Below are 15,265 nucleotides of genomic sequence, written 5' to 3' on the forward strand. Positions count from 1 at the left end.
TTGTATATTATTGTTTGTCTTTAAATGTCCTGATGAATTGAATACACAGGACCCCAATGGAAACAAGCCATAGTGCTTTCTTGGGATTATCCTTTTTAGCAGCCCTTGTATAAAACTGTACCTCTGTGCTTTTTGTGCGCATTTAACTCAGCATGAGATCAAATGGTTGTGATATAGTGTTGTGTATATTGTATAGTGTTATAGTGTTTATATTGTTTAGGAGGATTCACATACTTTGTGTGTGAAGGTCCAGGTTCATTAGTGAAGTCAGGAGGTTTTCTTGTAGATGCAGACGCTTGATGAAGCTAGAGAGAACAAGAAGTTTAAGTAGGCCTTGAATGACTCCCAGATTATATAGAAGCTGAACATCTGGCATGATATTAAAATAAGTGAAAACATCTGGGGCCTGTTCCTCAAAAGACAATTAAAGCTTAAGCCTGGCTTTAACACCTATCCTGGCTTAATTTAGCCAGGATTAGGGCTGAATCGGTTCCTCAAAAGCTGAATTAGCTTGAAGATTAGTTTAGCCAGTTCACCCGGGCTAAGTTTAGCCATGAGCCGATTCCTCAAAAGAGAATTGAAGCAATCCTACCTTAGTTACCATGGCAATTTAGCTGTGAAGTTAGCCTGGTCAGGAGCAGGCTAACAGCCAAGCTTACTTAATCCAGTGCCTTGTTCTTCAAGTTTTTCCACAGTTAATTCAACACATGTGTTTGAATATGGACTCATAAATACAATAATAAATTAAATATAATCAAATTAATTATATTACTGAAATAGTGTGACCATGAATCATAATTGTTTCACAATGACTCGTGATATGTCATTGTCACTCTGTTAACACTATAGTTCATATTGTTGTTAGATGTTTGATAATATATTACAGATTTTTTTTTAATATTATAAAATATATATATATATATATATATATATATATATATATATATATATATATATATATATATATATATATATATATATATATATATATATATATATATATTTTACGGGTTTAAAAGAGCCTCTTCACTGAATGTAAGTCAATGAGGAGCATATTTTAAATTATCAATTTCTAGTCAATGGAGAAATTATTTTTTATTTCTTGTCCACCTTTGGAGTTACATCATGAACTACACAACCCAAACCTCTACCAAAGTGGTCTTGCAAATGTGGGGTTATTGCGTGTCCCCCCCCCCCCCCCCCCCCCCCCGTACCCCCGTTCCCCCGTCCCCCGCTCATCCCGTCGCGGCCCCCAGTCGCGGTACACCCCCCGTCCCGTCCCGTCCCGTGCGTCCCGTTGCCGTCCCGTCGCGCGCGCACACACACACACACACACACACACACACACACACACACACACACACACACACTCTGTGTGTGCTTGCAATACTTTGCCACGCTTTCTCCCTGGATCTATTTATTGCGGTCGCGCTTATAATACATTTCACTTCCTTGTATGATTCCATGAGCTGCTGCAATGCTGCTGTTCAGCCACAGAGAGGAACGCCGCTCTGGTTTTGGACTCCATGATTGGTCAAGTTCAAGGATTCTGCTATCGATTTTCATGGTCTTTTATAGAAATACGTGAAGCTTGCCTTCATTATCCTGGCTCGACACAGCCTGGCTTGACAAGGCCTAGCTCGACAAAGTCGCTCCTTTTCAGCCTGGCTTTGCTTTGAGGAACGGAATAAACGAGGCTTATATGTCAAGTCTGGATTTGGCTTAAGTCCAGGCTTAGTTTATTCACCTTTTGAGGAACAGGCCCCTGTGCGTATTTGTTAATGCTGGATCTGCTTCGTGTCAGCGTCCAGTGCAACGCGGTCGGCTCGGAAAACAACGGATTGAACACATGTTGATCAAATAGAATCAATATTCTGTTACTGCAATGTTTATTTCTTCCACATTCTCGAGTGTACTGTTTAGCTGTAAATGACATTGTGTTTACATGGCTGCCATGTTGGATACGGAAAAAAAATCAAGCAACGTAGATTGAATTGAGCAGGTGCTCTGAGTCTTTGATCAGACTGTTATTGAGTTCAGCGGTCATTATTAAAAAAAGAGCGCTGAATTCAGTGATTTTCCATTCAGAATCAAGCATTCAACCAAGCCGTGTAATAATACGTTTTAAAAGTGAATTTAATTCCAGCTGGTAACCCTCAACGCACCACTGGGTGCACGTCTACTGTTATGACATACCCTACATATCTATATATCTATACACTAAAACACAAAATATAATAACATAAGAAATAAAATAAACTATTAAGTCTGTTTTAAAATGAATTAAAACTAAACTAAAATAAAAAAATAAAGTCAAAACAATAGCAAAAATAACCTTGTGACCAGGAGGAAGGGGAGGTGTTGATGTCTGATCCGTGGACTTCATCCCCATCTTCTTCTCTAAAGCTTTCTTCTCTAAAACTGAACAACAAACAAACATTCATTACACATGATGAGTATAGAAGACGTGAGGTCTTATACATTGTTTTATGACTGTACATAAATATCAATGTAAACTCAATGAACCATATTCACACAGCGGCCATTTTGTTCTTACATCATACTTGGAGGTTAGCCCCTCCCCCTCCAGTATGAAGTAAGAGTTAAATGGACACAGTTTGAACATGTTAGTTTAACCACATCAACCCTAGACTCACTATTCTGGACTTCTGGACAGCTCATAATAGATGAACATTCTGTGAAAATGTACGAACTGACAAAATTGAGTGAGCTTGTAGATCTGCTATTTTTGACAAAGAGATTTGGGGTAGAGGGGAAAAATGAGTGGACCAAGTACCATACTATGCCAGAAATATGGTCTCACTCACACATCATCCCGGTACTAAAATCTGGAGATCTCTCAAAACCTGACAATTACCGCGGTATCAGCCTGACCTGTATCATTGCAAAAATGTTCAACCGCATGATAATGAACAGGATACAGAGTGTTATCGACCCCCACCTCAGGGAAAATCAAAACGGATTCCGAGAGGGGAGAACCACCTTAGCCCTCCTTGCATTACGGAGGATCATTGATGAGGTAAAGAGGAATAACCTGGCGGCGGTGCTGTGCTTCATCAAGTTCAGGAAAGCCTTCGACACTATCCACAGATGTTTTCCCTGAGGTGGGGGTCGATAGCACTCTGTATCCTGTATCCACACTCCCTAGATACAGTGGCTTCTCTACAAATTAAGAAAAGGTATAAAAGCCATAAAACACCATGGAATTATGCCACCCTCTGTCAGCTAAAAAGAAATTGCCGCAAAGCTGAGCGAAAATGGAGGAAAAATAAACTAGATGTCCATCTTGAAAAGTTTAAAGAACACCTACATAATTATAACACTGCTGTCAGAAAGGCGAGACAAACCCATTTCTCAGACATAATTAATGAAAACCAAAATAATCATAAAGTCCTCTTTTCCACCATCAACAGTCTTTTAAATCCTAGGCCCGCTACAGTTTTAAATGATCAAGCACTTGCTTTGAAATGTAATGAATTTCACATTATTTTTTAAGGGATAAGATTGTCAATATCAGAGCTGAAATTGTTAATCCTATTCATAATTTCATCTCTAACTCCCCCTTAGGTACTCAATGGGATCTCCCTGGGCGGGGGCCTACATTTGCGATGACTACATTCAAGCATGTCAGTGTTGACTATGTCAGCACTTTGACAGGAAAAATTAAGGCATGTACCTGTGCCCTTGATCCCATCCCAACCAAGCTTTTCAAAGCTACCTCCCACTGTCTTTCCCAGGATACAACTAATATAGTAAACTCTTCCATTCAATCAGCTATATTCCCCAAATCCTTCAAAATGGCCCTCGTAAAACCTCTGCTTAAGAAGCCTAATCTGGACAGCACTGATTTGCACAACTATAGACCCATATCCAACCTCCCCTTCCTCAGTAAACTCCTTGAGAAGACGTTTTTTAATCAACTTATTAATCATCTTAACAATAACAGATCAGCAAGTGATACAAATAAAATGTCTCTCCTCATCCTTCTAGATTTAAGTGCTGCATTTGACACTATTGATCACTGTATTTTAATTGACAGATTAGAAGAATGGGTAGGTCTCTCTGGTAGTGTCCTTAACTGGTTCCAATCGTATCTATCTGAACGACAGTTCTCTGTCTCCCTAGGTGATTTTGTATCGGATCCAGCTGAGACAGAGTATGGGATTCCCCAAGGAAGCATTTTAGGACCCATCCTCTTCTCACTATATATGTTGCCACTTGGTCACATCATTAGACGCCATAATATCAACTACCACTGCTACGCAGATGATACCCAGCTGCACATATCCGTCTCACCAGACAACCCCAATGCCCTAAGTGAGCTCAATTCCTGCTTCAATGAGATCCATCTTTGGATGGGTAAAAACTTTTTAAAACTCAACGAGGGAAAAACTTAGATTCTCCTCACTGACCCAAATCAGAGAGAGACAAATTACAGGCAACGCTTGGCTCTCTGGCCAGACTGGTCAAAACAGAGGTCACAGACCTGGGTGCGATCTTGGACTCCGACCTAAATTTTAATTCCCATTTTAACAAGGTCACAAGAACAGCCTTTCTTCATTTAAGAACATGGCTAAGGTAAGACCTTTTTTAAATCAGAGAGATGCAGAAGTCCTTATCCATGCTTTTATAACAAGCCGGCTAGATTACTGCAACTCTCTTTTTACAGGGCTAGCAAAGACATCCATTAGAAAATTACAACTAATTCAAAATACGGCAGCTAGAATTTTAACCAACATTAGAAGAAGAGATCACATTAGTCCAGTCTTATCAACACTACACTGGCTACCTGTATCTTTTAGAATTGATGTTAAAGCACTTTTATTTGTTTACAAAGCACAAAATAACTTAGCACCTTTATACATCAAGGAGTCTATACAATTTTATGTTCCAACCAGAACACTCAGGTCCTCCTCCGCTCTCCTTCTAGAGGTTCCCGATGCTTCTCATAAAAACACTGGTGAGGCTGCTTTCTGGGTCTATGGCCCTAAGTTGTGGAATACTTTACCACTAGAGCTAAAAAAAAGGCAAGCTCTCTCAGTGTTTTTAAGAGTAAACTAAAAACCTATCTTTTTAATATGGCACTTATTTAAATTCATCTTGTGTTCACGTTTTGTTTTTATTATTTTGATGACTTTTATTACGGGGCCAGGCTTCCAGCATGGACCCGTATTGTTATTCTGATTATTCCGTTTCTTCTGCCACTTTTGGCAGTTCTGGCTGAACCGTGCAGTCGCTTTTTATGAAACTCGGCCATATGATAGATGGTCATGAAAAACGATCAAGAAATAATTCTCACAATCTTTCGTCAAAAGGTGGCGCTATAGCACTCAATTGAAAAATGCCAACTTTGAACAGGTACAACTCATGCCCTGTTTCACCTACAGCCATGAAACTTCGATGCACACATGCGTCTCCTCATGCTGAACAACTTTCACACTCTGACTTTTGACCTCTGACCTTTAGAACTCCCACCATTTTGAATTATATGAAAAACAGTTAAAATCTCCTCCTGGGATTTTTGAGTAATCTGCACGAAACTTTTTACACATGAACTTTGGACCTATGCCAAAAAACGTTTGCAAAATATTTTCCATAAGTGAAAAAATGAAGCTTTAATGAGCCAATGAATATTGCAGTTTTATGACAATTATTCATCTGCCCCTAACACATACATGCAGACTTACCATTCTTTGAAACTTTGCAGAAATGTAAAGGGCCATTCCAAATATCACTGAAACCAATCTTACTCCAATTGGTCAAACGGGGGCGCTATAGCAATTTTTTGAAAATTGAAACTTTAAACAGGCAAAAGTCATGCCTCGTTTGGCCGACAGCCATTAGACCTGCTTACACATGTGCCTTGACTAATGAGGAACACATCTATCACGTTGACCAGTAAGCACCGCCCTTAGATTGTCCGCAATCTTGAGCAGTTTGAAAAACACTTAAACCCAGGATTTTTCAGCTATTTGCGTGAAACTGTATCATCTGTCTGATCTCCTTTTTCACAGGTTCTTGTCTGTTGGTGGCTTCTCGCTTAAATGTGTGCCCCACAACCTGAAGGTCACCAGTTCAAGCCTCACTTGGTGCAGACTTCATCTAAGTTGCATTTCACACAACATGACTATCAATGAATACATCTGCAATTGTTAAAGATAACATGAAATACTTAATTGAGTGTTTTTTACATACAGCTGATCTACAATCTCACAACTTTTCAGATAGCAATGAGAGTATGTTTTTTCAATGTATAACATACTTCATTGTGAAAATAGCCGATGTACAATCTGACAACTTTTAATGGTTTGTGAGCTTGTAGATCGGCTACTTTCACTAGTTTTGCTTCTGAGGAGATGTACAATTTCTTAATTGGTAAATGGTTTGTGAACGAGTGATCTTAGTGTTAGTGAAACAGGGGCTTGGGTCATGACAGAAGGCAAGAGTTTGTGATCCTCAACAGACAACATCAGCCTGGACAAAGCTATAGCACTATAGGTAGTGTTGCAGCTACCTAAGAGTGCCTCACGACCGCAAGGTTGCTGGTTCAAGCCTCACTTGATGCACACTCATATAAGTTGAATTGCAAAAAACATGACTCAATCTATTCCGTTTCCATGGCTCTCTCTCTCTCTTCAATCTATTCCGTTTCCATGTCTTTCTCTTCAATCTATTCCGTTTCCATGTCTCTGTCTCTTCAATCTATTCCGTTTCCCCCTCTCTCTCTCTCTCTCTCTCTCTCTCTCTCTCTCTCTCTCTCTCTCTCTCTCGGCCATAGCTGAGTGGTTAGGGAGCCAGAGGCTCTGGTTGCCCCAGGTACGATTCCAGGCCAGGTCAGCAAATGTGTCGATGAAATTTGTCATCGACACAAGCAAGACTCTTAACCCCTAATTGCTCACAGGCCCTCATTGGAAACAAGACCGCAAGGACTTTCATGAACTGACCTGTTAAAGGAATTATCATTTCTCTTTCTCTCTCCTGGCCCCGTATTATCGCTGCTTTGATTTGATTTGATTTGATTTATTTGAAAAGCCATCACCACATGGTCACCGCAGTTCGAGGATAACACAAGAAAGTCCTGAGACTTATTTCCGTTGAGGTCCTCTTACAATTAACAATCAATATATTTTTGTATTGCTATTTCTATTTTTGATTGTGTATAAATCTGCCCTATGTTTACTTGATTTTTAGTGTAACTACATTGTTTAGTTATGTTTCTGTTTGCCAAATATTTTTCTGGCATTCTACTGTTTATTGTCTTGATGTGAAGCACTTTGAGTTGCAATTTTGTATGAAAGGTGCTATACAAATAAAGTTATTGACAGTGACTTCCGGTTGCTGCGTCATGGAGTAAGACGCAGCCTTACCACGCTCCCGCTTGGCTTTATACAACTGAACGTTTATAGCCCGCCTTACCCACACAAGCTTCTCCAAAACAGAGGTACAAACGGTAAAATCTACCACACCAGGTATGGCGTCAAAGTCCACCAGAACTTTTGCCCTGAGAAAAGACGACGTTAAAAAAGATGGCTCTCAACCAGGCTGTGTCGACGCGGACGCCATTGCTGAGATGCTAGAGAGGCTCAAAGACGCACTAGCCTCGGAATTCAAGCAGGGATTCTCCTCCCTGGAGAAGAAACTCGACAGAATCAATACTAAGGTAGAGGGCCACGAACAACGACTCCTGTCCCTAGAGAATAGCGTCTCCTCCAACAGCGACCGCATCGCGGAGCTGGCTGAGACATGTGCGACGCTGACCCGTGACAATGCTAAGCTAAAGGCGAGGGCTATCGACTTGGAAGGGCGCAGTCGCCGCTGCAACGCACGCATTGTAGGTCTCCCAGAAAGAGTGGAAGGGTCCCGACCCATAGAGTTCTTCCCGCAGTTCCTAGTGGACCTCCTGGGGGACAAGGTGCTATCCTCCCCACCCGAGCTGGAACGCTCACATCGCGTCGCCGGGTCAGCTGACAAGCCGCAGAACAGGGACAGGCCAAGAGCGGTGCTCGTGTGTTTCCTCAGATTCCAGATACGAGACCTAGTAGTCCGAGAAGGTCGCAAGAGGAGAGGGTCACTCGAATACCAAGGCTCCCCCATACAAATATATGAAGACTACCCTGCCGAGGTACTGGAGCAGCGCCGACAATACCGTGATGTTATGACCGAGCTCTACAACCTCGGTCTCAGACCGACTCTCAGATTTCCCTCCAGGCTATTCGCCGCCTCCCAGGCAGACGGGCCGCAGCGGCCGCTCACGTTAGAGGAGGCTCGACAGCTCGTGATAACGACACGCAGCGACGAAACGACGGTGCCGTCCACGGACACTGAAGGAGGCTCGCCAGCTCGTGATAACGACACATAACGACGCAACGACGGTGCCGTCCACGTGCACTGAGTGAGTAGGTTCATAATGCTAGTGCTACCCTGTAGCCTAAAAGTAAAAGACACTTCACAACAACGCAGCTATTCACAGGAACACAAACGTTTGGGTTCTTGGTTTACATTATAGACTAGCCCACAGGACGACGGGGACATTGTGCACTGCAGTCCGCTATTTTGCATCTGTTCGCTAGTATTATACTTAACGATTTACTTGTGTTTGATGCTCTATTATGAAGAGGTGAGACAACAAGACACTGTCCCATACTGCTCCTAATATAGGAATGATTTCCACTCTTTTCTTTGTTACTCTTTTTTTTGTTTAAAATCCTGTAAAGTGGACATTTAACATTTGTGTGGCAGTAATATGGGTTTGTTTTTGTTTTTATATTTTATTGTATTCATGACTAATTCTCACCTATGGTTGGGAGGGGGTTTTCAAAATTATTTATTTTTTGACAAACAGCGCCGCCCCTTGGCCGTTGCTTTACACGGCAGTCTACCTCTGAGACTGAGTCCTTATTTTGTGATTTCATCCTCCTTTTTCCATAATACAGGTCCTAGGGAGGTTTAATTTTTTAATTTTCAAACTCCTTTTTCTTTTTTTCCCCCTCTTTTATATATATATTTTTTTTCTCTCGATGAAAATTACAGCTCTCGACCTGGAGCCCGACAGCACGCTACTTTGTGTCTGGGGGCTAGTACTATACTTAACGATTATTTATTTTTTGTGTGTTTGATGTCCCCTCATGAAGTAGGGAGACAACATGACTTGGTTCCACACCGATCTCAACTTATGAATGAGTACTACTGCTTCCCTGCTACTTTTCCTTTTCTTTCTCTCTTCCTGTATTAACTAAATCATATAAAGTGGACACATAATGTTTGTGCGGCTATAATATAGTTTTGATAATTATCCTGTTTTTCTTTTTCCTACTGCCTTTTCCTCTTTTTTCTTTCCCTTCTCTTTCTTCTTAAAATTATACTCATACTACTTTTGGCTAAATTTCAGTCAGGCTGAGCTAGGGTTGTCTAAAATATTTATTTGTTGACAAACAGCGCCTCCCCTAGGCCTTTATATTACACTGCAGTCTCCATATGAGACTGATTTATTTTTCACTTTGCCCACATTACAGATCGTAGGGAGGACCCAACTCTTCCCTCCTTCTCTCTCTTTTCTTCTCTTTTTTGTTGTTGTTGTTTTTTCTCCCCCAGCTATTAGTATTACTATTATTATTATTTTTAACTTGGTAGTAAGTAAATTAGAAACACCTAATGACCATGTGGCAGTCATATAGCTTTGATATTTCATCGTGTACTTTCTGTTTATGACTGTTGATGTTTCCCAATTTCATTCAGGATGGGCTTAGCCCCTCCAACATATGCTTTTCTTTTTTTTTTCTGGGTAAACAGTGCCTCCCCCAGACCTTTCTAATTCATTGCAGTCTTCCTCTAAGATTGACTTCACTTTATTTATTTATAGGTTTCAGGGAGGTCATAATGAGAAGTATAATCCTATCTATGCTAGTGGGTACAGGCTCTAGGGGGCTAACTTTTTTCCCCCCTACTTTCCTAAATAGCTAAGGGGAATGTGGTTCTATGACCGACAAGTCCAATAATATGGTGAGACTCAGCGGGCACAAGGGTGGTGGCCCAGCTGAGGTGGAGGGGGGTTTATGTTCTATGTCTTTTTCCTTTTTTTTTTCTTTTTTATTAGGCTATGTCCGTATATGGGTCTGTTTGAGACCAACTTTTCTTTCGCCATTGTATTCTAATGTAGAACGAGGGTTCTTTTATGTTTTTTTGGGGGTTCGGGGCTTCTCTGGGGTCGAATGGCGGCGGGGGGGGGGGCGGCTGGAAACTGCTCTGCTAAGATATAATGGTTATAAATAACACAAGTGCGACAGGCGTTCCCCCAGGTGTAACATTTACATCTCTGAATGTGAAAGGCATAAACAACCCGGTCAAAAGAGGAAAGATATTTACCTACCTTAAATCCCTAAAGTCAGAGGTCATATTCTTGCAGGAAACCCACCTTACTGAAGCTGCGCATATGAGACTCAGAGCCAGATGGATAGGCCAATCTTTTCACTTCATTCTCCACCAAAGCACGAGGGGTAGCTATTCTAATCAGGAAGAATGTCCCCTTTAAACATATAGAGACCATCACAGATACACAGGGCAGGTTTATTATAGTCACAGGCGAATTATATTCGACTCATGTTACCCTCTTAAATATCTACGGCCCCAACTTTGATAACCCTAGTTTTTTCAGTAAAATATTTTCTCGTCTGCCAGCTCCCACTGTGCAAACTAATCTGATAATTGGGGGCGACATGAACATGATTATGGACCCATATCTCGATAAATCTTCACAGCTAAATATTAGAAGGTCGAACACAGCAGAACTACTCAAATCATTTATCTCCAATTCCAATCTGGTAGATATCTGGAGAACGCTGAACCCGACCGGACGTGAGTACTCATTCTACTCTCCGGTTCATGGCTCTTACAGCCGTATCGACTATTATTTTATAGACGCGAAATTGTTACCAAGGGTGCAAAGTGTGAAATATCACAATATTATTATCTCTGACCATGCAGCTTTATCTTTCACAGTCACATTGGCCGAAGCCCCAGAAAAGCAGTGTAGATGGCGGCTAAATTCTCTACTCCTCAAAGACCCAGCATTCTGTGCTGGCCTGACAAATCAAATTAACACATTTTATGAAATCAATCAAAGCCCCGAAGTGTCTCCTGCCCTACTTTGGGACACGTTAAAGGCATTTCTTCGTGGCCACATTATATCGGTGGAAGCATATAAGAATAAAACAAATAAAAAGAAAGTAGCTGAGTTAGAAGAACAGATCGGTACATTAGAGAAGGAAAATATGCAGGATCCAACTAGAGATAGATACCAAAAGATATTGCTATTGAAATACGAATACAATAAGATCATCACTGCCAATGTAAATAAATATCTCTTAAATATGAAACAAGAATTTTTTGAATATGGGGAGAAGCCGCACAAACTTTTGGCACGACAACTAAGAAAACAACAGAGTGACCGCGCCATACATAGTATTAAAAGTAAAACGGGAAGAACACTTATTGACCCCAAAGAGATTAATAGTAGATTTCTCCAGTTTTATGACGAATTATACCAATCCAGAGCCAGTACTGACACCTCTGTGATGCACGACTTTTTGGAGAAATGTAACCTCCCAACCTTAAATAGACAGGATGTTGAATCGCTTAACAAGGAGATAACAATCGAAGAAATAAAAGTGGCAATTAATGGCTTAAAAACGGGTAAAGCTCCCGGCCCAGACGGGTACACAGCGGAATACTACAAGTATTGGTCTCCCCCCAACAATGTATGATGCCACGATAATGGTAATACACAAAAAGGGTAAAGACCCTGAGGATGTGGACTCATACAGACCCCTGTCCCTACTAAATCTAGATAATCGATTATTAGCCAAGATACTTGCCCTGAGACTTAATAAAGTAATAAGTAAGATCATACACCCAGACCAAACAGGATTCATCCCTAATAGACACGCCTTTTTTAATTTGAGACGCCTGTTTAATATCATGTATTCTAAGCGTTGCCCGGACGATGACCTGGTTATAATGTCCCTGGATGCACGCAAGGCCTTTGACCAATTGGAATTTAACTACCTATTTGCGGTATTAGATAAATTTAACTTAGGCGAAATCTTCATTAATCATGTGAAGCTACTGTACAAATGTCCCAAAGCGCGCATCACCACCAACCAAAACATATCCCAGGAATTTGCCCTGCACAGGGGATCAAAACAAGGTTGCGTTTTATCGCCACTCCTCTTCGCGCTCGCCATCGAGCCCCTAGCGCAGATGATAAGAGCGGACCCTCAGTTCCATGGCTATGACACTGTTACTACTAAAAATAGGATCTCGTTGTACGCGGACGACGTACTTTTATACATAAAAAAACCACACTCGACTATCCCACATGTCCTCAAATTGATTAACGTGTTCGGGAGCTTCTCGGGATATCGTATTAATTGGTCCAAGAGCGAAGTTATGCCAATTAGAATAGCAGACCAATCCTTTCTGGGCTCTCAACCTTTTAAAATAGCGGACAAAATTACATACCTGGGCATACAGGTTACAAAGAGGTACAAGGACCTATATAAAGCTAATTTCCCCCCTTTCTTTGATAAATTACAGGCATCTATGAGGTACTGGCAAACCCTCCCTCTTTCCCTTATAGGCAGAGTCAACATAATTAAAATGATCAGTCTACCACAAATACTTTACCTCTTCCAAAATGTACCGGTCTATCTAACAAAGAAATTCTTTAAACAATTAGATTCTATTATTATGCCCTTCATATGGTCACACAAGAGTCACAGAATAAAAAAAATCCACTTATGCAAGCCCAAACTGGAGGGTGGCCTTGCACTCCCTGACTTTAATCGCTATTACTATGCAGCAAATGTCAGAGCTATGATGTTCTACTTCCATCCTCCCCAGCATCTCCCGTCATGGGTAAAGTTGGAAAGAGATGACTGCTATCCACACAAACCTGAGACCATTCTCCTGGCACCATCCAGAGTGCACAGTCGTAGATATAATGGCAATGTTATAATTAGAGCTTCAGATGACATTTGGAGACAGATAGCAAAACGAGTAGATCTGAGTGCATTACAAGTAATGCTACCAATAGTAGGCAACCCGCTATTCCCCCCTTCCAACATGGACTCTGCCTTTAAGATATGGGAGAGGGAGGGTATCTGCACCCTACTAGATCTCTACAACGAGGGTATTTTCTCGTCTTTTCAGCAGCTAGTGGATAAATTCGGTCTACCTACCACTCACTTTTTCCGCTACTTACAGATAAGGGACTATGTCTCTAGAAATATATCCCTATACAGGTCACTGACCCAGTCCAAGATTAGAGACTCCATCAAGCGATCTCCCTTCTCCCCCAACCTCATCTCTGAGTTCTATATTAACCTAAGAGAGGGCGAGGCCGATACCTCAGGCATACGAGGAAAGTGGGAGAGGGAACTGGGAATCCAGATAGCTGAAGATCAATGGAATAGCTCTCTCGCACAGATACATAGATGCTCTATTAATGCCAGACATTGTCTCATGCAGTTCAAAATTGTCCATAGGCTGCATTACTCAAATGCCAAACTTCACAGAATATTCCCGTCCGTGTCACCGATATGTGAGAAATGTGAGTCCGGGGAGGCGACTCTTGCACACAGCTATATGCTATGTCCTAGAATTCTAACATACTGGACTAAGGTCTTCAATACCATCTCTACAATACTTACATTGCATATCACTCCAGACCCTGAAACTATAATTTTTAACAACTCGGTGACCCTGAGTGGCCTCCCCCCGGCCAATAGATGCTTTTTGAACTTCTGTCTTATGTCTGCAAAGAAATGCATCCTATTATGTTGGAAGGGTAAGGAAGGTCCCAGTGTTAAAATGTGGCTGGCCGACCTTGTAAACTCACTCGAGGTAGAGAGGATCCGATATCTCAGAATGGATCAGACAGATAGATTTGACCTTATATGGCAACCTTTGGTCCAACACCTGGAGGAAAACGCCAATGTCAATAACTAATACAGAGCGTTCGAAGTCTCTCTCCCCCCCGCCGCCGCCGCCCCCACCCCTGGAGCCCTGGGTTTGTTTGTTTTTTGTTTTTGTTTTTGTTTTGTTTTTTGTTTTGTTTGTTTTCTTCTGTTTTATTTTGTATATTTCAGTTTTATTTTGTACCTTATTTTTTTGTTGTTTCTCTTGATTCCCATTTATTAATTTTATTTCATTTTCTGTATGTTTTATGTCTTGTTTATTGTGTGGTGCATTATCCGCTCCAAATGTTAGTAATATGATGGGAGCACATCATGGATATGAGCACAAACAAGTCTGCCAGTACGCTAAATTCGCAACAGAAGTGTGTAATGTGTAGTACTGTGCACCCCATGATCCAGCCCATCTTCTTCTTTTTCACCATTTGTCGTGTCATTTATGTATAAAAAAAGAAAAAACCACAAGGTGTATTACAAGATATGTCACATATCACACACAATGATATTGAGATGTAAAGCTGTAATGTATCACCTTAATAAAAAGAATAAAAAAAAATAAAAATAAATAAAGTTATTATTATTATTATTATTACGGGGCCAGGCTTCCAGCATGGATCCGTTTTGTTATTGGCATTATTCGGCCATATGATAGATGGTCATGAAAAACTATCAAGAAATAAATCTCACAATCTTTCGTCAAAAGGTGGCGCTATAGCACTCAGTTGAAAATGCCGACTTTGAACAGGTACAACTCATGCCCTGTTTGACCTACAGCCATAAAACTTCAATACACACATGCGTCTCCTCATGATGAACAACTTTCAAACTCTGACTTTTGACCTCTGACCTTTAGATCTCCCACCATTTTGAATTACATGAAAAGCTGTTAAAATCTATCTCCTCCTGGGATTTTTGAGCAATCTGCACGAAACGTTTTACACATGAACTTTGGACCTATGCCGACCAAACGGTGCAAGCGGATTTTTTCTAAGTGAAAAAATGAAGCTTTAATGAGCTAATGAATATTGCAGTTTTATGACAATTATTCATTTGCCCCTAACACATACATGCAGACTCACATTTCTTTGAAAATTTGCAGTAATGTACAGGGTCATTCCAAATATCACTGAAACCAATCTTACTCCAATTGGTCAAAGGGGGGCGCTATAGCAATTTTTTGAAAATGCAAACTTTAAACAGGCAAAAGTCATGCCTCGTTTGGCCGACAGCCATTAAACCTGCTTACACATGTGCCTTGACTCATGAGGAACACA

At 41.0% G+C, this 15,265-nt stretch overlaps 1 protein-coding gene across 1 annotated transcript in view; it reads right to left on the bottom strand.

Moving 5' to 3' along the window:
- The window catches only part of LOC311050651 (uncharacterized protein), a gene marked incomplete at its 3' end in the record, with an annotated part of 141,064 nt that overhangs the window by 27,275 nt on the left and 98,524 nt on the right, over nt 1-15,265 (bottom strand). Inside the window, exon 3 of the mRNA XM_084064737.1 lies at nt 235-305. Coding sequence (XP_083920863.1) covers nt 235-305 — 71 coding nt within the window. The remainder of the gene's footprint in view (nt 1-234; nt 306-15,265) is intronic.

Source organism: Gymnoscopelus microlampas, assembly GCF_963454915.1.
Source record: "Gymnoscopelus microlampas genome assembly, chromosome: 8".
Classification (NCBI taxonomy): Eukaryota; Metazoa; Chordata; class Actinopteri; order Myctophiformes; family Myctophidae; genus Gymnoscopelus; species Gymnoscopelus microlampas.